Consider the following 23,695-nt stretch of genomic DNA (forward strand, 5'->3'; position numbering starts at 1 on the left):
CGTAAGGGTTGTAAAGATGTTTTGCTATAATTAAGGGAGAGAATATTATGCTTCATTTCAAATCTAATGGATTAGGTTGAGAAATGTTAATAAATTTAGTCAAAGGTACATAGTGTGTTCTTAAAATTTCGATTATGATTACGACATTCCTCTTCACAATTCGAATTTTGAGAACATAGCAAATAAAACATTATGTGTCGTGTCCCATATGCTTCGGGTATAGGATCGATTGCAAATGCTTTAATGTTTGACCATTCTAAAATTTTCCAAATGTCGAGCGCATTTAGAGGGAAAAAGGACTAGAATCGGTTTTGACTAAAATAATTAAACAACTATCAAAGGACAATCCAAATTTCGACGAGGATTGGTCGCTTGTGAGTAGTTGGAAGTATAGTATTGGAAATTATGGAAATGTTTCCATATTGGATGGACCATATCGACATCATTACGAATAGATAAGATTCTATTAAGAATGAGTTGTCATATGGAAAATATGGAAGCGTGTCCATATTGGGAATTGAATATTGAAAATTTATGACTAGATTAGAAACTTTTATGCAAAAGGATGTTCAAAGGAATGTACTTTGAGTGAGAGACATCATATCTAAGGAATTGTCTTGTAACAATCTCCGATAAAAGGACTTTGTAATATCATTGGCAATAGTCTTTGTGACTTTGGTGCAGTGACATTACGAAAGGATCGTTGCATAAAATGTTAGAATCTAGCATATTCTATAAGTAGCAAGAATTTGATATTCTTTCACTTATGAAAAAGGATTTGGAGTTGTGAAATGAGAATGATTGGAAATGTGCTCAATTTGGTCTATTTCACAAAGTAAGAACTATAGGTAAACATTGTGTGCATGCTAAGAGCATGGGACAAGTGTAGTAATTCAAGTAAGAAGTTGATTACCCGAAACGAAAAATAATGAGTAATCAATATGGTGATAAATAAAAGGAGTTTTATTTATACTCAAAGGTTTGAGGCCATATGGGATTAGTATTATTCTTGTGTTTCACATTTGCATGTTTTGACTTCCAGAATAATTGAGTTTATTAAGAATAATCGAATTATTCGAACGGGCCACAGTCGTTCGTATGTTGGAAGTAGGTATGAATGAAGACTGTCATGAATTGGTGTGTGGATTGTCTAAAAGAGTATTAGACATAAGCAAATGTTTGCTGCAACGTTCGTGAGTGCTTATGAATATGATTTGAGCATTGGATTAAACCCACGCTTACTTGGATTACTCCATGAATTGTATCACGAGTGATTGGTGAGACGATAACATCTTATATTCTTGAAACCAAGATGTGTGAGTTGTATCTTGCTAATCGGTTTCACATTGATAATATGTAAACACACTAGTAACTTGGTGTTATAAAACATATTGTTGTGTGTGATTTGGTGAGTGAGTGCAAGCAAGAATTGTATCAAAGTTTATCCGTTCCTTTTATCCAAAGTAGGATAAAAGTGATATCTTTGGGCCCCTCGATGATTTAGTGATGACAAACGTAAATGCTCGGCCGGGCTAGGGCTAATTTGATTTGTTCAATTAGTCAGTTGTCATAAATCAGAAATCGAGAAATAGTACAAATAGAATGATTTGAAATCATATCTCATACGGTATCTAGAATGGAGGAATATATGATCCCTTATCTAAGGACACGCGTATCTGATATGATCATAGTTGACAGCGGCTTTGGAAAGCTACGATTGCAGATCAGGATCTGAAGTCATACGCAGAATAGTTATTAGACTTATCCAAGTGGGAGACTCTTGGATTAGTGTCTAAGTCCATAACTATTTTGGTATGTACTTGACCCGATGGTGCATGGTCCTTTTGGGTTGCCTTCACCAAAACAACTTGATTGGAGAAATAAATAGAGAGAGAGGTTATTATGATTTATTAATATGTTATAAGAATAATATATTAAAGGAGAAATCATATTTGTTTAATTAATATTGATCAATAATTAATTAAGAACTAATTTTGTGATCAAATGTAATTAATTAAACTAGAGGGGATGAATTGTAATTATGTGATAGTTACAAAATAGGGTAAGGATTATCCTAAGGATGGGTTGGACGAATTTGAGGTGATAAGGCCTTAGAATTCGACCATGATAAGGATTCAAGGCTTATCTTATGGGTTGCTTGGTGGGCAAGCAACTAGATAAGGATAAGGACTGAAACCCTATCTCTACACCTATATATAAACACCCCTTTGGCTCATAATTCGTCCAGACCTTCCCAAGGAATCTTAGGGACGAATTCTTATACCTCTCCTCTCTCTTTATACCTTCTCTATTTTCTCTTGGTGTTTGTAATCCATTAGAGGAGTGACACTTGTGACTCTAAGCCTTCCAAAGTCAATTCAAGGAGGAATTGGGATTGTTATTGCTACATAACAATCAAGGTAATATCCTAAACCTAATTATATGTTAATATCGATTTCCATATGCTAGAATTAGGGTTTATAGCCTTGGATAACTTGCATGTACAATAAAGAAACCTAGATCCAAGCATTAGTGTTTGTATGAGCACATAAGATGTCTTATGACCAAAACCCATCATATATATATATATATATATATATATATATATATACCTTCAATTTCATCTTCTGTGGTATCACAATCTTCTTTCGTTTTCTTCTTTCTACCTCTTTTCTTTGTTGCTTTTGCTAATAACATTAAAAATAAATTGTTATCAAAAATCTTTTATACATACATGTGTTTCTTTTCCTTGTAATAAGATTAAAAAGAAATTGTTATTAAAAAATTTAATAACATTTAATAAGATATTTTATCAACAAATATTTTTTTTATGAATTTTGTTATACCTTGTATTTCTTCATCTTTCTTGGCAGATGTTTGAGACCTTGTTCTTCTTCCTGTTAGTTGCATCTCCTTTCCACTTCTCTTTCTTGCTATCTGTTTTCTTTTCTTTGCTTCTTTTTCATGAATGTTTTCATTATTTGCATTTCATTCTTTTTTGTTTACCACAACCAATTGCAAATTCATGTCCTTATCACTGTCTGATGATCCATATTCCGATTCTGCAATTTATATATATATATATATATATATATATATATATATATATATATATGCATATGTATATATGTATATTTACATATATACAAACATACATATGTAAACATACACATGTGTGTACATATTCATACATATGTACATAGACTTTAAACTGTGAATTTACTTATGGATTTATTTAAGTATGTATGTAGATAGATACATTTAAAGTGTGTAAATACATAAATATGTACATATATATACATATATACGTATGTGTATGCATATACATAAGTATATTCACACTTTAAATGTAAATGCATAATGTGTATTCACAGTTTAATATATTATGTATATTTTCATAGTTTAATTTTTATTTTACCTTTTTTTCCATTTCTTCAGTTCTTTGAAGACCAAATAATATGTTTTGAATTTGTTTATTCACATCTATTTCTGTTATTAAATTAAAAATCAAAACCAAAAAGTTTATATAGTAGAATATTATTATAATTCAAATATTTTTTTATAATCATGTTTTACCTTCCACTGTAGAATGTTTCTTTGTTTCTGTCGGATCAATAGATATTCCTTTAAAGTTTCTGATAGTATTCTTTGTCATTACAGGTCTTGTATTCTCTCCTGCAAATGGCATATTTCCATTAAAATTCACAGTTTAATGTTTGATGTATACAGTCAAATACTAGTAGGAGTCATCATTCATATTTATCTTCCTGTAATATATTTAAGTAACATATAATTTTTACATTCACATTCGGAAAAAACATATATATGGATTTTCATTTTCTAAAATATCAAAATAACATTTATGTTTATATTCACAGTTTAACAATTATTTATAGTAAATCTAGCCGTATTAACTTAAAATATATTAGAATCATATATAACATTTACCATCAAACCTGTATTAAAATCATTTATATACATATTTTTTTAATAATTTAACATTTTCATTTGTAATAAATCATATCTGAGTTTGTAATGATATGTTAACTGTTAAACTTATCATATATATAAAAAATAACATGGATTAAGATGACCTTTGATTTAAAAGTTTCTGTAACAGTGTCTTTTATATATATATATATATATATATATATATATATATTTAAACATTATAAGACATTATGCATTTTTCGTTAAACATTGTAATAAATTTCGAAATAAAATACCTTGTGTTACTTCGTTCATTTTGACTCTGATCGTCCATTTAGGTTTTCCTTTTGAAGAAATGCTTTCCGAAACACTTTGTTTTTCCATTTCGACATTGTTGATTGTCTGATGTTCTGACTTTGTTGTCAAAATCTTCGATTTGGGACTTGAAACTTTTTTTGCTTCTACTTGTTTCTCCAGGGTTTTCTTTTTTATTTCTTCTTCGGATGTTGTTTTTTCAGAAGAACCTGTAGTTGATGTAGTTCCTTTAGATTTTGAAGACATTTTCTGCTTGATTTTTGAAGAATCGGTGGATTTTTTAGATTCAGTGTTTGAAATGAAGATTTGTGTATGTCGGTTTTTTTTTTTGGAAAAGGGAAAATCAGGAGTATGATATGAAATAAATGAGCCGAGTCATTTTTTGACGAATTTATATGACGAGAAGTTCTTAATAATTACAAAACTGCCACCGCCTTTCGTTTGTTTTTCTATTATTACATATATAGCCCCTGTCTTATTTAAAGTGCGAATACATCTATGAGAGTTTTTAATGAGAGTTTTTTTGTTACTTTCTTAATTACCTAAATTGTTAAATAATAAAAAATCTGTTTTATTTACAAAAGTGTCACATGTCATTTATTAATATAATAATTTGGATTATTTTTGTTTTAACATAACTTGAATATTGACATTCTATTTTTTAATAATTATTTAGCATAACTTTTATTATTCCTTCATTTTTGTAATTTTATTTTTTTTTTTGCATTTTTTATTTTTCCTAATTATATCTTTTGAATTAATTTTTTTAAGTACTTGTTTCAAATATTTTAAGTATTACAGTAAAAATAATAATATATACATATGTTTTTATATACATATTTATGTATGTACATACATGCATACATATATACAAATGTATAGTAACACTTTAAATATATGTATCTACATACATACATAAGTAAATTCACAATTTAAAATTAATTTATACATTGTTCATAAATACATAAATGTATGTATCTACATACATACATATTTAAATTCACAGTTTTATATTAATATATACATTGCTCATAAGTAAATTCACAGTTGAAAATTAAATATATGTATCTACTTACATATGTAAATACATACATAAACATAATAATATATACATTTTCATTAAATTCTTTAACTTATATCTAAAAAAACGCATTTGTTTATACATGATTTAATTTTTTATATTAAACATTGATATTTCATTATAAATTTTAATATTCATAGTTATATAATGTTGAAATTATCATATATCTAAACAATAGAATTATCAATACCCATAACTAAAAAAAAATTATACAACAAAAAAAAAAAGGACAGAAAATAAAAATCAAAGTCTTCTGAAAATAAAAGGTACATAAATCATTGTAGTCTTCTTTGTGCCTTTTTTATTTTAAATTTCTAAACATGTTCTATGAGCTTAAATCTTTCTTTATACTTCTGCATTGCATTCTTCAACAATGTGTTTTTCTCTTCCTCTGTTTTTTTTTTATCAAATTGTATTCCTTGATCAACTATTTCTTTTCTATTTAAGTTGATGTCATTCAACAACAATTTTGTAAGATACTTTACTCGTAGCTTAGTGAATTTTTCTTTCTGTTGCTTTTGATCCTTCTCAATGTCACAATGTCAACTGCTCTGAGCCTGTCCTTAAAAACATTTCATATGTCTCATTAATGCCACTATATTTTCCTCAAAATTGTTTTTTAACCACCATTTGATTTTAAATACTGAAATTTCTTTAGTAAGCAAATCAAATGCTTTCTTGAATACTCTTTCCATCATAAAATTTGCCATCAATGCTACCTGTATTACAAAGAAAATAAATTCAGTCATTTTTATAATTCACAGTTTAATTTCAAATAAATCTAAAATAGTAATTCTTACCAAAGATTGTGGTAATAGCTCATATTCAACATTAACATTGGCATTCCTTTATGACTATCAATCAAAACTACTGATAGCTTTTTAATATTTATACATAACAAATAGTAATGCATTTTCTTATTCATTGGAAAGAATAACTGCATTGTAAAAAGTAAGAATAAAAAACTGTTAGTGTATATATATATATATATATATATATATATATATATATATATATATATAAAATATAAAAGATTGTTGTAACTTACAAATTCTAGTTTATCAAAAACTTGTGCATATGGATGGAATTTCATTGCTTTTGTTGCTTTTTGATCAAACATTTTACATCTGTCATCCATTGGTATCTCCTCATTTGTCATCTCTTCAGTCTAACTACATATATTATATACTTTTATTCTGTTAGAATTTTCTTAATCTATTCACATATATAAATACATAATATAAATGTTACTTACTATAATTCATGTTGGAAAATAGAATCTTAATGGAGATCCCTTTTGTTTTCGGCTCTCCTCATCATTTAACAGAATAGACCAACAATCAATGACTTTGTGGTGTATGTACACATCCGGGATTAACGTTTCAAAAAATATTCTTTCTACTGCATCCCCATTTCTTGTTCTGAATATGATTTCCCTGTTAATATATATTAAGTTGTGAATATTCTAATAAATTAATTTTTGTGTAATAAATTAATTTTAATTAACTTTTTATTAAAAATATTTACTTACTTGTGGTTCCTTTGCATTGAAAATATTGAGTTTGCAATTGATTTCTCTTCATTAAATAACACATCTTTTGCTTCTACTGTTCGACCACTGTAATGAGTGAAGTAACTTTCTCCTTTTTCTTTTCTGATGCTTTTTTCTCCATGTTTCTGTTCAATAAAAATTTCTTTTCCTTTCCCTTTATTTCCACATTCTTTTTTTGTTTGAATTTGTTCTTCATCTTTTTTTTCTTCTCTGTTTATCTGTTCTTCATCTTTGTTTGATCTTGTAGAAGGTTTTGGAGAGTTTACATAATCTTTGATATTTGGGGTTAGTCCAAGAGAAAAAGATAGTTGAGAAGACAGTTTTTGAATAAGTGGTGTGCAAGTTGAAGCATTTTTCTTTAAGCTTTCTGATGTGTGTAAACTCACTTAGTTTTAAACCTACTTTTAATTATAAAATGACACACAAAGGCAGTGGACCTATCAATTGTGGTACAGTTAAACAAGTAGGGTATCGAACACAGGGAACGGTAAATTAAAACTAAAGACTAATTTTATCTAAATTAATTAATAAGTAGGGGCTTTCTCTAGTTATACAAGACTAGAAACTTACTAACTATCATTTAAACTAAAAACTAGAAAAGCAAAGATTTAACTAAATTCAATAATGGGAAGAACTTCTGTTTAGTTCAACTCAATTGATCATATGGTTGATATTATGATAATAGTGCAATGGATTAATTCTTTTATTGGCTACCGATTCAAGTGATTAGCTTTACATTCGTCGCACTAATCCTTAGAGAACAAACTAACTCAAACAGTGATCAGTTGTCTAATTTAATTTTAATTCCCTAGATTATTTATTTGGGTTAATTTAGACTTGTAATAGCTAACTAATTTGCTCCTTTAGTTAACCTCTTGTTGATGGTCATCAAACAAGCTCACACATGAATTTACCTAATTGTCCATTAATTCTAGTTTCACGTTTGTTAATCCTAGACATATGATAAAGTGGTCACATAAACATATGAGGTTGACAATTAAAAGATGTTCATATAATTAATTATCTTCCAATTAAAAGAAAAATAGTTATCATTCACACACAAGGTTCTTTAACAAGCTAAAATCAACAAAATCACCAATATCGAATTAATCCTATCAATAATCAAACCATAGTCTCAATTTTGTATCCCCAAACAGAAGTTTTAGAGTTTTAGCTCATGATTGAGGTAATTAACAGCAATAAAACGAATTCTAATTGTCTAACCATAGTTGAAAAACAATAGATTAAGTAGAATGATAAGAATTTGCCTCAAATCTTCTTCGGAATTGAATTCTAGGTTGTATCTTCGTTCTTCAAACCTCTCCTGGCTCTGATTTGCAGCTTGCTTCTCCCCAAGGGTTCCAAAATATCGAATGGCGATCTGGACTGCTGTTTTTATAGATTCGAACCGACTCGCCGAGTCCACCCCTTAATTCCCGTACATGGTAAGTCACGGAGTCTTTATCCTCTCGAATCTTCGACGCTACTCGCCGAGTAGTCGACCCTACTCGGCGAGTCCCTTGTATTCTTGGTGTTTTTCTTCTTTGTTCAACTCCCGATCTCCCAACCGCTTCTCTTGCTTCCGAGCTTTGCTTTTGGACTGAAAACACAATTCAAGCATTGTTAAGTACCTTTTGTCCATGATATGCAATAAATTAGCTAATAAATAATAAAAATCTATACTTATTATGAGGCTAAATATGCAAATATCAAAATACCCCACACTTGACTTTTGCTTGCCCCCAAGCAAAACTTAATTTTAGCACATTAGAATCACATAGTACAACTCCAATCCAACCCAGCCATTATGCCAAGACCGCAATGCATGCATTTGTGTCTAAATTTTTTCCTAAGGACCCCCATACTCCAAATACTCACAATCCTCATAAACATTCGCCCACTTATCCCGAACAATGCTCATTTTATGCATCCCTCCGAATCCATCTGCAAAAAACCTCCTATCCTCAAGGTATTTTTAGTTGAGCAACCCAAGCATACATAGTCTAGAATTACAATTTATGATACCACTATGGAGCTCTTTGGAATTCTTCACTTCCTTGATAATTTGATCTTTGATTCTTGTGAATTTACCACCTTGCTCGATTTGATTTTTGGTATCTTCAATTTTTGAACTCTTGGAATTTTGATATTTTGATCTTCACTTTAATTGCTCCAAAATTCTTCAAACTTTTCTTGTAATTCTCTCTCTTTTTTTACATGTACCTCACTTTTTTGTTTGTCACTCAAAACCCTACATGCTTAAGCAGGGGCACTCAATTTCAACCTTTATTGGCTAAGGATAATAATTTTCCTGGATACATTTCTAGTACATGATGCTAAACATATTGCATCCTTCGGGCTAAGCAAGGTCGTGTTTTTGTCCCATGATTTCACTGGAATAAGGAAGCCACAAATGCACTAGAACATATATAAGCTCAACTAAACATTTGGGTTTTCATGCAATCATCCACACAACTCTAACATGGAATCCAAAATTACTTTTTACCAAAATTTTCTAAATTAATTCCTAAGTCACATTTTTGGTATGCAAGAATTTTAAAAATTAACCTAAATTAGGACATTAGGATTCTACATTTACTAAGACGACATTAACCCCCTACCCCACACTTAATTTATGTAATGTCCTCATTGCATGTTATGCATGAAAAATAACAAACATAAAATGTAGAGAGAATTAGAACAAACTTCCCTGGGGTAGCAGTCGCTAGGTCGATATCTCTTTTCTTCAACTCCATCTTCAATTGACTTTAGACATGGAAACAATTCATCCACGTCTTGGGCATCAAATCACATGTGAGCAGCTCCAAATATGCAGGAAAAATAGTGTAAAATCTTCAGGAATTGATCGGTAAGAATAAGTGGTCAAGTGGTATGTACAATAGCATCGAATCAGCAGTCTTCTTGGTATAATAATAAGTGACTCATCGAGTTATATAAATGAATCGTCGAGTGTAGTCGCGGAAATCCTCGAATATGTAAAAATATATCGCGGCTCGTCAAGTCCGTTAATTGCACTCGGCGAGTCATCGCTGGGTGGAAAAACAAACTTTCTTCACTTGTTCCAGCTATTTGATAAATCTCAAGAACTTCCCATAACCTCTAGAATTATTCACTCATTTCCCTTAGGACCGGACTCGACACCTTAACTCTAAACTTCGCCCTTCTCGACCCTTTTTCGACTTTTTTCTTTCTCTCAAACTCTAAACCTTCTATGCAAGCATTCCTAATCCAAAATCTGAATGTCACCAAGGCAAATAAAACATCAAACACATACCTTAAAGTCTTAACTAAAAATTCAAAACACACCAAACAAAACAAAAACAAAAATAAATTGAAAATTGTTCCATTAAACATAAAAAAAATTAATCATCTTCTTCCCCATCATGGCCATGCACAGCCCCGCTTCCACCAGCTCCACTCCACCTTGCATTAATGATCTCATCCCAAGATGGTATGTAGGGGAAGTTACCCCCATCAATGTGTGGAATATGTAAATGGTTAAAAATTCGCACGTGGGATTCATTGCTGAAATTGATACCCCTCGCCATTTGGTCTTGTAGCTGCCTCATCTCGACATTGTACCAATCCATTGGCACTTCATCATTGTCCACCGGAATCACCGACGGTTCCTCCTCCACTTCCCGCTCACGTCTCGATCTAACCCTCCTTCCCGGTGCCTCGGGCATGACCATCGGATCGTCATGCGGGAACATAATGACCACCACCATAATCTTCAATATTTCTTGCCCTCCGAAAAAGAATAGGATTAAAGGGAGGGGCATGAATCATCGTCATCAAGTTCCATGCACCGCGGGTCATCAACCCATATGAGTTGGCTAGCCAGGTCACAAACATGCCACCATTAATTTTGGAGGTTTTGCGATCCTTGACCACGCCCTCCGACAAATGAGAGGCCAAACACCATGGAATGTTGCAGAAGGTGTCGGGCGTTATGATACTCCAAAGATAAAATACGTCAAGGTTGGACACCTTGTCGTCGTCCTTCCTTTGATTGATTGTAGTGGAGATAAGGCGGTGTATGAGACGGTGTGTGGGTGACCTAATGCTCCCTTCTTGGGCCGACTTCGGAATATATAATTTGTTGGCGATTGTGTTCCACCAACCAGTACTTGTAACACCGTCAGGGAACACCTTATGAGATTGTTCCAAGAAGGCGCGAAAGATAGCAGTAGTGACCAATGGTCGGTCGTAAATCCCCAATCGGCATGCAAGATCAATGACAGAACATTGATGGAATTCGCCCCCACGACAAAAACTAAAACTCGCGGGGTGGTAGCAATCATCTCCTCCTCGGAAAGACACCGTGGAGAAAAATTCCCAGCAGAGTTCTCGATACACCGGCTCTTGAATTCTGAAAACCCGGCTCCATCCATCACATATAATTGTATCCCCATCGTAAGTAAATTCCTTCAAAAGGTAAGGCGCTAACTCTTCCTCATACCGGACATTCTTTAACCAATCCCAGTCAACCCTATTAGGTACATAAACCTCCTTCTTCCTGACCTCGGCCAGCTTCTTCTTCCATCGTGTCATTGTTGAAGCAGATTCAATCGGAGGGAAATTTAACCTAGGAAAATCTCCTTGGTGTCCACTTGAGCTCTGCCCTCTTGAAAACATGGTCCCTGCAAAACAAAGAACACACAAACCAGAAAATACAGAAAAACATTAAAAACAGAATCCATCTGGGTCCCCGAATGGACTCGTCGAGTCCGTGAACGACTCGGCGAGTCATATGAACTGCGCGAGTCAGTCGACGGGTCGAACAAAATTCGACCATAAAACTCGAATTTTTTTCAAGGGTTTTGTCCATGTACGTTCCTAAGACGTATTAGAGCAAGAATAACCATCCAAAACAACAAAACTAATACCAAATCAAAACCCTAAAAATTCACTAAACTTCAAAATCGGGTATTCTATGAAATTGACACCTTAGAAAATCTAAAAATCATGACTTTAACAGAATTATGGAAGAAATTAAGTACCTTTGTTGATAGAATTCAAGAATTTTGAAGAAAGAGTGAAGAACTTGATGAATGCTTGAGAGAGAAAACAAGATAGGCGCACGTCGAGTAAGGGGGAAATATGATCTAATGAGGGTTAAAAACCCTAGTTTCACCAGATGTAAAAATTATTTTTTAATTAATTTTTTTTTCTGTAAATAAAAGCGACTCGTTGAGTCAAGGCCAGACTCGGCGAGTCTGGTCGCGAATTTAAACTCATCTGGGATCTGAAGAGACTCGTCGAGTCCGGGTCAGACTCGGCGAGTCAATCGCAAACAATTCAAAAATTATATCTTTTTGTCATAAAAATTCATTCCACCCCACACTTAGTCCATACGCACTCTCAAGCAGTCATGTCTGATGATTTAGAAGATGAAAATAAAGTCCTAAAAACGAAAATCAAACTAAAACGAGAAAGATAAAAGAAAGCAAACTCTAATAACGGGTTGCCTCCCGCCAAGCGCTTCTTTTTAAGGAGTCGTTAGCCGGACTCCTTCCCATCTACGTTTCTTCGTTTTCCTGAATCGGGAATGCACGCCTAATCTTTTGTGGTTTATACTTTGTCTTGTAAGCGTGTATCTTCTTCTTGTAAGCCCGTCTAAATTCTTCTCTCTTTTTCCTTGTAGCATCATCTTCATCTGCATGAATTTCCCTTTTCCTCATCTTCTTCTTCTTTACCCCATTCTCTTGCACCCTATTTTGCACCCCTCCTTCTTTAAACTTCATTACTTCATAGTTGGTGAAAACTCGGGCTCATGGTTTGGTAATACGTGACTCAATGACTGGGTTATCAACATCATCTCTCCTAACCCTCGCATTGTTCTCTTCTCCAAAGCTTGCTTCCTCTTCAAGTGGAATGTCTTCATCGTCTTGCATTATTGTATAGAGGCATGCTACGTGAACGTGTTGAAAATCACAATCCATTCCTCCTTCTGCTGCTTGATCTTCAAGAGAAGTAGGGAAAATCTTCATGTCCAGAACATGCAAGGAACTGGTAACAAGCATATCAAAATCATCCAAGTTGTTGAGATTTTCGAATGGACTCGTCAAGTCCGTGAAAGAGACTCGGCGAGTCGCAGCGTGTTCCTCACATCCCACTGTGTTTTCTGAATCGGTTCCTTTCAGCAGCTTCTCTATTTCCTCCAAGTCTTTGTCAACATCAACTTTTCCTCCAGAAGATAGCAAAAACTTACTTGGATCTTCTTCTTGCAAGAGTGAAAGTTCTTTTTGTAGTATTTCATCATCCAAATCAATGAAGGAAACTTCTTCTTTTCTTCCTTCTTCTTGCTTAATCTCTGGTAGAGCTTTAAACACTGCTGACTCATCTCCTACCCTCAATGTTAGTGTGGACTCGCATACATCTATCAATGCACATGCGGTATTCAAAAATGATCACCCCAAAATAATTGGAATTTCGGGGTCTTCGTCCATATCAAGTACTACAAAGTCCACGGGGAATATAAATTTATCCACCTTAATGAGGAGATCTTCACAAACACCTCTTGGACTAATAATTGTCTTATCCGCCAAATGGATCTTCATATTCACAGGCCTTGGCTCCGGTAAATTCAGCTTCTTGAAGAAAGAAAAAGGCATTAAGTTAATACTTGCACCCGAATCAGTCAACGCTTGAGTAGCAAGTACATTTCCAAAATGGCAAGGAATTATGATGCTTCCCGGATCGCCCTTCTTTTCGGGTAGCTCATTCATTACTATCTCCGCGACTTCAGCCAAATCTTTTCTAGCAGCAAAGAGACCCTTTAGCAAGCTCAAATATTTGGGTGTTTGAAGCATTGTTTCCACAAATGGGACATTGACTTGAAGGGCTCTAACATGCTCCATGAAAGCTCTGTATGCTTTAACCTTCTCACCAGGTATGACTCTGATTGGGAATGGCAGAGGAGGATTGTAAGGCTTTAAGGGAACAGCAGATTTGTCATCAGGGCATGGACTCGTCGAGTCTATTAGAGGGACTCGGCGAGTCTGATCGGGTTTAGCTGGACCCGAGTCTTCTGTCTTTTCTGTATGCACCTTGGAGACCTTCTGTGTAGGGGTCATAGGAGTGAAACTTTCTCCATAGCTGGAGGTTACAGCATTCACATTCTCCATTCTCGGATTATTCTCGGTTTTACTTGGAAGTTCACCCGATCTTCTCTCGTTCACTTGATGTGCAAGTTGTCCTAGTTGTTTCTCAATGTTGAGAATAGATGCTTGCTGATTCCTTAGTATATTTCTGGTCTCTTGTATTGCATCATCATGATCATTGTGTCTTTTTTCGTACGCGGCTATGAATCTTGTGAACATCTCTTCTAAGTCGGCTCTTTTTTCCACAACCAGTTCTTCCTTTTGATAGAATCCTCTCTCTTTCTACTTGTATTTATCCTCCTTTTCCTTTTTGTATTCTTCATACGGGAGCCATTCCTTCTTTGGTTTCCGCCAATTCTCATCGTATCTATCGCCGCTTGAGTAGAACACTTGAGCTTTCTTGTTTCCATTTTCATCCAAGTCACAATCCTACGTGAGATGAGGTCCTCTACAGTTCTCACATCCAACTCGAATAGCATGGATTGTTTGATCCATTTTTGTCATCCTTCTATCTAAACTTTCGAGCTTAGCCATCATCGCCGCCATGCCATCATTGGCCGAGTTCACTACCCCCCGACTTATTTCATTTCTTGGGATGTGGTATTCTCCAGAATGTTTAGAGAATTCTTCAATTAATCCCTTGATTACCGGGGGTGCCTTCTTTGTGAGTGGGCCTTGCGAGTCGAGCAATTCCCTTGTGGTAACATTGACTCCATCATAGAAGATGGAGACTTCTTTTTGGCTATTAAGGTCATGGTGTGGGCAATTTCTGAGAAGGCTTTTGTACCTCTCCCACGCCTCATAAAGGGACTCTCCGGGTTGTTGCTCGAAGTTGGAAATGGCTTTCTTCAACTTGGCTATTTTAGAAGGCGGGCAAAAATGGTCTATGAATTCCTCTTTCATCTTAGCCCATGTGGTGACCGACCCGGGAGGAAGTAACTTGAGCTAATCCTTTGCAGCACCCTTGAATGTGACTGGAAGCATACGAAGTAGTTGGGTCTCGCGTGGCACATTTGGTACATTGAAGTAATCAGCCACATCATTTACTTCATCTAAGTGCTTGTAAGCATCTTCGCGGTCGTTGCCATAGAAGGGAATCTCCTTGAGTTGAGCGAGAATATGACCCTTTAGCTCGAAAGTAGCAGTAGCAGGAATTGTGGGCTGCACAAGTCCCGGACCAGTGTCATCGCGCATCCTCTTCTTCCATTCCCCCATGGGGACTTCATCGATATTAGCCATAGTGATAGCTAAATCGTCCTCAAACTCGGATTCGTGCTCGTATGTAGGTTCTTTTACTTCCTCGGTCTCGTACTCAGTGTCTTCTTTAATTGGTTCTTCGATTGTTAAAGAGGCGCTGGATGCTCCTGATTTGCTGCTCTTCTTCTTGCTGAAAACGGACTTGAGGTTCTTTAGTGGATAATTCTTTGAAGAAACGGATTCTCCAGCGACTTTTCCTTTGTTCCTCCTTAGTGCAGATTCCGGGTCTTCGAGAGGAGGGACCAGAGGTGTATCAGATCCTCGGGTCATAAAACAACTGTAAACAAAACAAGAAAAACGCGTAAAAAGAACAAAAATAAAATAAAAATTAAAACTGTGAACAGCGATGGAGTCGTCGAGTTCTCACGAGTGCACTCGGCGAGTTCAGGGCAAAAACATAAAAACTTTCTAATTACTTATTAAAAATGGATCTTGTTTAAAACTTATGCTAACTACTAAATTACCTAAGAATTAACTTTGTGTAGGAGAAATCTTACACAAAGGATCGATAAAAATAGAAATTAATGCTAATTTAGAACCGTTCCCCGGCAACGGCGCCAAAAACTTGATGTGTGTAAACTCACTTAGTTTTAAACCTAATTTTAATTATAAAATGAACACATAAAGGCAGTGGACCTATCGATTGTGGTACAGTTAAACAAGTAGGGTATCGAACACAGGGAATGGTAAATTAAAACTAAAGACTAATTTTATCTAAATTAATTAATAAGTAGGGGTTTTCTCTAGTTTTACAAGACTAGAAACTTACTAACTATCACTTAAACTAAAAACTAGAAAAAGCAAAGATTTAACTAAATTCAATAATGGGAAGGACTTCTGTTTCGTTCAAATCAATTGATCATATGGTTGATATTATGATAATAGTGCAATGGATTAATTATTCTATTGGCTACCGATTCAAGTGATTAGCTTTACATTCCCTGCACTAATCCTTAGAGAACAAACTAACTCAAACAGTGATCAGTTGTCTAATTTAATTTTAATACCCTAGATTATTTATTCGGGTTAACTTAGACTTGTAATAGCTAACTAATTTGTTCCTTTAGTTAACCTCTTGTTGATGGTTATCAAACAAGCTCACACATGAATTTACCTAATTGTCCATTAATTCTAGTTTCACGTTCGTTAATCCTAGACATATGATAAAGTGGTCACATAAACATATGAGGTTGACAATTAAAAGATGTTCATACTAATTAATTATCTTCCTATTAACAGAAAAATAGTTATCATTCACACACAATGTTCTTTAACAAGCTAAAATCAACAAAATCACCAATATCGAATTAATCCTATCAATAATCAAACCATAGTCTCAATTTTGTATCCCCAAACAGAAGTTTTAGAGTTTTAGCTCATGATTGAGGTAATTAACAGCAATAAAACAAATTCTAATTGTCTAACCATAATTGAAAAACAACAGATTAAGTAGAATGATGAGAATTTGCCTCAAATCTTCTTCGGAATTGAATTCTAGGTTGTATCTTCGTTCTTCAAATCTCTCCTGGATCTGATTCGCAGCTTGCTTCTCCCCAAGGGTTCCAGAATATCGAATGGCGATCTGGACATCTGTTTTTATAGATTCGAACCGACTCGCCGAGTCCACCCCTTAATTCCTGTACATGGTAAGTTACGAAGTCTTTAGCCTCTCGAATCTTCGACGCTACTCGCCGAGTAGTCGACCCTACTCGGCGAGTCCCTTGTATTCTTGGTGTTTTTCTTCTTTGTTCAACTCCCGAGCTCCCAACCGCTTCTCCTGCTTCCTTTTGCTTCCGAGCTTCGCTTTTGGACTGAAAACACAATTCAAGCATTGTTAAGTACCTTTTGTCCATGATATGCAATAAATTAGCTAATAAATAATAAAAATTTATACTTATTATGAGGCTAAATATGCAAATATCACTTTCTTCAACAACTTTGTCAACCATAACATAAATTGTTGGTGACTCTAATGTTGGTGTGAAAGCTGATGATTTTGGAGTAGATTGAGAATTAGTAAGTGATGTTGTTTTTTGAGTTGTATCGACTTTGTCTCCTTCTTCAGTTTGTTCCTGTGTTGCTGTTGTTTGATACAAAACCATTTCTTGATGTTGTTCTGCATCCACTGTGTTTTCAACTTTAGTGTGTTGTACTTGATTATCTTTCGGTATATACAAAACTATTGCCTTTTTAAATGCAACATCGTTTGTCAGATTTTGATCTTCTGATTCTTCTATTTCCTTTTCAACTTGAACTTCATTTTCATTCACTTTTAATGTTTCACCAATATGCTTATTGAATAAATTCTCATATTTCACAATCTATCTTTTGATTTTTATGTTATCCGGATGATTTTTTTTTTGCCTTCACTAATGTCTTTTCCATTCTCTTCTTCAAAGCTAATGCCATTTTGTAATCTTTTTCTATCATGAAGCAAAATCCCTGTAGTGTATGTTTTTTGTTACTTTAATATAAAGATTTCAATTAAACTGTGAAATTCAGATGTAATTCAAACTTTATATAAACATGTGTTAAGTTTTATATTCATATATTAATGATTAATTTTTCTATATTATTATTTTTAAACTTTTTTTATCATCAAGCAAAATCTTTGTGGTGTATGTATTTTGTTATTTCATTATCAAAATAAAGATAGTAATATTTTATTTTATTATATTCACAACTTAACATCAAATTCACAGTTTAATTAATAATGTCTTTTCATGTGTTATGTTTTATATCTAAATGTTAAAATTATATTCGTAGTTTATTAATATTTTATAAGTTGTATTACCTCCAAACCAATATCCTCATTGTCATCTAAATCTGAAAATTCCTTTACATTCTTTTCATTATCTTCCTCATCCAAATCAACATCTTCTTCTTCATCCTCTTGAAGCATCTCCATATTGTCCAAAATTTGTACCATTCCAAAATTTCCATTTGCAATTTCATTTGTTTGTCTTGTTTTCAGTCTCCCATAGTTCCAGAAGTGAACTGGTACTATTCTTCTGTTAATAAACTGTTGTTGAACACATTGAGTTCTATGCACATACAAAAGTTGTAAGATACATGAAAACAACATAAGTTTGATTAACATTAGTATTAAATATTTTATTTTATGAGAAATTAATTTAGTTTAAATTATTCTTACAATTAGAAATGGTAATGGTCCAGTATAGTAGTTGTTTTTACAATTTGGCTTCCAAATTTTTGTACTTTTAACCAATGTGTGATTGATGTACTTGCACCAGTTGATATTTTCTTTGTTCTCAACTTCAATCAACTTCAGCAAAGATCTTGTTTCTATGGCTCCATATGTTGTTTTCTCTATGATTGAGTTGACAAAAAGTACAATGAAGTTCAGCACAAACATCTCATCTGCAGTTTGCGATTGTTCTATTTGATCTACTAGTGCTTGAGTAGACTTTGTAATTTTTGGATGTTGTTCTTTCCATTTAATCAATGTGCTGCTATCTTGTTCACATTCATCAACTGTTTCAAGATCAATGCCTTCAATTTTTAAGCCAAGAATTTCTCGTATTGTTTTTTCTGTTATTGCTATTCTTCCATATCCTAGGTCAATGGAGTTTGTTCTATGGTTGTAGCTAACCACAGAAAAGAAGCCTATTTTTGAAGGAATCACATCCAATGTCATCTTTAAAACAGATCTTAAGCCTAAGTTTTCTACACACGCTCTCTGTTCAGTGCTCAATATCTTTACAGCTTTCCATAAGCTTTGTGTTGCAACCCTTGTTCTTAATGGTTGAAACTTCTCATCATCTTCTCCATGATCTGTTTTAGGTTTTTTGTTTTTCTTTTTTATTGTTTGCTTTGCTTTCCGCTTCTTTCCTTTTTTCTCTGTAAAAACGTAACGATAAGGAACTATTATATGAGAAATTAAATAATTAATGAATTATTTGTATATAGTTTTAAAATGTACTTTGAATTTTTTTTGTTTTTTTTCCTTTTTCTTCATTTTCTGCTTTTTCTTCTTGTTAACAACTTTATCTTCTTCAAACTTCACAAGTTAACAGAAAACTCACAGTTTAATCATGAAAATATAATTAAGAAACTTTTTATATTGTACCTTGATTTTTTGAGCTGAGCAGTACTTTCGAGCAGGTTTTGAGCTGAGCAGTACTTTCATTTGAATTGCACCAGAAATTCTGCCCATGTCAGTTACAGGGGCTTGTTGGGGCTTAAAGTCTTTCCCATGGTATTCCACCAACGTACAGTGCCTCCTCGAAACTGACGCACTGCAAACGTGGTCTGTAGCTTTCCTCTGCAACCGCACGTCATGAAAGCTAACTCCATCTCCGAGATCCAATCCATGACTCCGATCGGATCTTCCTTTCCCGTGAAAGTCGATGGCTTGCAAGTCAGAAAGTCCTTATACTTGCATCCATTTCTCTCGACTCCGTCATCTTGGTTGTTTTGTTGAACTATTGGTGGGTTGACTTGACCAATAGTTCCACTGTAGTCTCCCTCCTCAGTTTGCCCTTCGTTCAACTCGGGCTGTTCGATCTGAATAGTTGCTTCCTCTCGATTTTGTTGGATCAAACGTCTGGTTCCTCCATTTGACGATCTAACATCGCCTGGATCATTGCTTGCACTCCGGCCATCGTTATTGGCTCAGCAGCGGCTTCCACAACCGGTATTTGCTCAATCACTGGGGGTTGGTTTCTGTTTCCATTTGCATTCACGTTTCCGCTACGGGTCCTTGACATCTTGATCTATACACCGAATAAGGTGGATTTAGATCTTTATTTAGGATAGACGGTTAAATCATCCTTATCACTCCGAAACGTTTACATGCTAGTTCTAATATCGTAGTCGTACGTTTAGAATCCTAAACACATAAGGTTTCCAGATCCGGTTGGCAACAGACCATAGATCCGAACAAATAATAACATTTAGCACATAAAGGCATTTTAGGCATAATTCCTAAAATAAGCCAGTGCTCACACCTCACAATCATCGCTTAGCATTCTAAGTTTAAGTCTAGAAATCCTACAAATTCCTAGTTCGCTTAAACTAATGCTCTGATACCATCTGTGACATCCCCAAAATCCCGGCCAGAAAAGACCGGTTTGTTTATGCTTTGTTTGAAAATCAGAGTAACATTTTAAATAAAAGCATTGCGGAATTTGTCCCAAAACAAAATATGATAAAGATTTATCAAAAGCATTTCCATAGAAATGTATTTCATTAAAAGACTCGGGATGTCATGTTCGTACAGATCAAAAGCATAAATAGTACAATATAAACCTTACTACATTATTTCATATCTACAGGCCTATATCCGTAATCCCTCGTTCAAAACATCACATCTATGCTCATGCGCCACTACCTATAATACAAGAAACTAAGTGGGTCAGGCTTGGGAGCCTGGTGAGCACATAGGGTTTTCAACCCACAATAAATAAGTTTATTAACTTCATTAAATTAAACAAACCCGATTACCCGTTCCCGTTATCCTCACATTACGTCCCTAAGCATCTATCATAAGGGACCTATCCTAAGGATTATCATCGGGACGGACACTACTGCTAAGGGGATTCCTCAGCAACAAATGTCCTTAAGGCAACCATGTGGGGGATGGAGTACATCTGGTGAGCACACAGTTCAAATAAACACACAGTTCGAATAAACACCTACAAGTTGCGAGCCTGCTAGTGTTCCACTGCACTGTCTAGAATAGTCTGTGGTCGTCATCTATACTCCGCTAGATGACTGGATCATCAATAACATCTATAACGAGGCCTCTCATTATTTTATTTTGTCACGCAGCAACTATTACATCTACCCATGTTTTACCCAACACATTTTGTAGATATAAAATACATATACAGTTTATATCATTTTAAAAAAAAATTATAAAATCGTTCATCCAACATAGATAGAAAGTATACAGATAATATGCACACACAACACGTAATTTATACAAAATACTTCATATCTATGTGTAAGCTGAAAGTAACTATGCACTCACTTTAACGTTCGATAGACGAATAACGTTCTGGAATGGATGCGAGAAGGTCGAGTAGTTTTCCGTGAATACGAATCTCCGAGAAAATTTAGTTTCCTAAGGAAATATTAATATAATTAATATTTGGAGGGTAGTTTGGTAATTAACCAAGGTATAGTGTCCGTTATGTTAATTAAATAATTTAGCTGGACTAAATTATAAATATAATTTCCAAATGAGGGACCAATATGGAACATATACATCCTAGTTTAGGTGTTTAGGACTAAATTTGTAAATAATTTCCATGGCAGGGGGTTTAAAATTAATTTCGTAATGAAGTTTGAATAGTGGAGGCATGATTTGTAATCCATTTAAAAAAAAGAGGGTTCAATCTCGTAAATTCAAAAAAAGTCATGGGTTTTATTTAAATAAAACAAATCAAAGTTTGCACAGTGCATCTCTTTCATTCATACATCGTGACTTACAGATATTTGAATGAAAGGTAATCACTTCCTCCTGTTTCTTCTTCGATTAAGCACAACAAAGCAAAATAAATAAATAAACTAGTTCTTGGCCATTTGCTAACGAATGTAACATACAAAAATAAATAAATTGTGATGGTGGAGTACTCACAAAGCAGCGACAACAGGGGGTGGTGGAATGGTGGTTTATGGTGATGATCTTCAAGGTGATATAGAGGGAGATAGAGATCAAGATTGAGAGAGAGGGGAAGAAGAGGAAGATGATGGCAGATTTTGTGAGTGAGAAATGAAGGTGTCTAAGCCTCATTTTATAGTAAACACACACACTCACATACAAGTTTGGGCCATGCCTCTAGCCAAGCAATGTACTCACAAATTGAAGTGTGCAAGCAAAAGAGTGGGGATGAGGAGAAGATCACGTGGACAAGACCAAGAGGAGAAGCAATTGGCTAGGGATTTTCTCCCATGCAAGTCATGTGGATCCACATGGGTTATTCCTCCTTTAATTGCCCAAAACACACAAAATCGGGTATCTCGAGATACCAACATCGTATTGCGTATTCGAAAATTTCTTATGAAAGAGGGTAATTCAAGGATTCCAGAAACCCGAACGGATTAATTTTTGGAGTTACGGAACTCCGGGAAATCGCACTTAAAGTTTTGCGTCTAAACGGCACGCGGTGTCCGTTTTTGCAACTTTTGTAAATATCTTCGTTAAAAATATTTCGAGTATGAAATCAAATACTAGACCATATCCTTAGTCCAAAAACGCTCTCGTAAATCCCGTCGACAAAGTATAAGTACCTCAAAGGATCGATTCGGTTTTACGCGATTAAAGAAAAGTAATGTTTTACTGTCTGATTTTCTTAAAACTGTCGTATCTTTTGCATACGAACTCCGTTTTCGACGTTCTTTATATCCACGCGTAGGCGGGAACGTACTCTACAACTTTATGTAAATATATCAGACTTATATCACAATTTAATTTTGACGCTTATTTTTATTCTTTATTAATTATATCTTTATAATTAAATAATAAGCATATAAATTCACATAATTCACAAAATACTCAAATATTTCATCTTTATTACTTCAAAAAGAGTTACAATAGTTGACCTAGACTATTACATTGTTAAAAATGTTTAGCCCTGAAACTCAGGCGTTACAAATGTCGCCAACTTGGGCCACGTACATATGTTGGATTGAATACTGATGGGTGCTAGATACATAATTAACTCCAGAAGGCATGAATTTGTGTATGTGGCTGCAACGTAAAATAAAGTTTAATAACGGGATAATGACTTAAAAGGATAATATATTTTTCGATTTGTACATATTTAGTAACTAAGTCTTTTTTCGTCCACATTTACCCCTTCAACTTGTTAAACTGTACACATTTAATCCTTATGATCGGCTACTCCATGTTAGCCGGTAAAAATCACTTAATAGGGTAATATATTTCTCACTTTGTACACATTTAGTCCTTAATATTTTTGTAAACATTTAGTCCTTAATATTTTTTTTTGTTGCAAAATAAGTCATTTTTGTTTTTGTATTAATTCAGTGCTTATGAATGATTTCTTTAGGTTTTTCTCACAACATTGTAACATCCCAATTTTCAAGGACAAAAATTTCATTTTTAAATAAGTTATCACATAAAACCATCAGTGTAAAAACATTCACAATAATATCTCGTGTCAAACCAAAGTGTCAGTAATCAAAACATATTATCATAAAACCATATTAGAGTGTAATCCCAAAGATCTCATGTGCGGAAAACATAGTGTGATGCGCTGCGATCAAGCCGACTCCTTTCCTTTAAACACAAAGTACCTGAAACCAAAACTGAAAACCGTAAGCACGAAGCTTAGTGAGTTCCCTCATCATACCACATAGTCACATACCATACAATCACAAAGCATACATACTGTCGGGCAATTCTGGGGTGCCCGACCTACCCAGTACGGCCATTCTGGGGTG

At 34.2% G+C, this 23,695-nt stretch overlaps 1 protein-coding gene and 1 non-coding gene across 2 annotated transcripts; one reads left to right on the plus strand and one right to left on the minus strand.

Moving 5' to 3' along the window:
- Positions 1-13,312: 13,312 nt before the first annotated feature.
- LOC145096123 (uncharacterized) lies at positions 13,313-13,762 on the minus strand. Its single transcript, XM_079033893.1, has one exon. The coding sequence runs from the start codon at positions 13,760-13,762 to the stop codon at positions 13,313-13,315; it is 450 nt and encodes a 149-aa protein (XP_078890019.1).
- A 991-nt stretch (positions 13,763-14,753) lies between these two features.
- Positions 14,754-14,860, plus strand: LOC145096432 (small nucleolar RNA R71). The gene has a single exon (XR_013703842.1). It is a non-coding gene; the product is annotated as a small nucleolar RNA R71 (small nucleolar RNA).
- The last annotated feature ends 8,835 nt before the right edge of the window (positions 14,861-23,695 follow it).

This window comes from Lactuca serriola, chromosome 3 (genome assembly GCF_051521515.1).
Source record: "Lactuca serriola cultivar US96UC23 chromosome 3, Lser_US96UC23_V15, whole genome shotgun sequence".
Lineage (NCBI taxonomy): Eukaryota > Viridiplantae > Streptophyta > Magnoliopsida > Asterales > Asteraceae > Lactuca > Lactuca serriola.

What these genes read in the sequence shown, in the direction of transcription:
- LOC145096123 (XM_079033893.1), bottom strand. Translation starts at nt 13,762, where the DNA reads ATGGAGCATGTTAGAGCCCTTCAAGTCAATGTCCCATTTGTGGAAACA.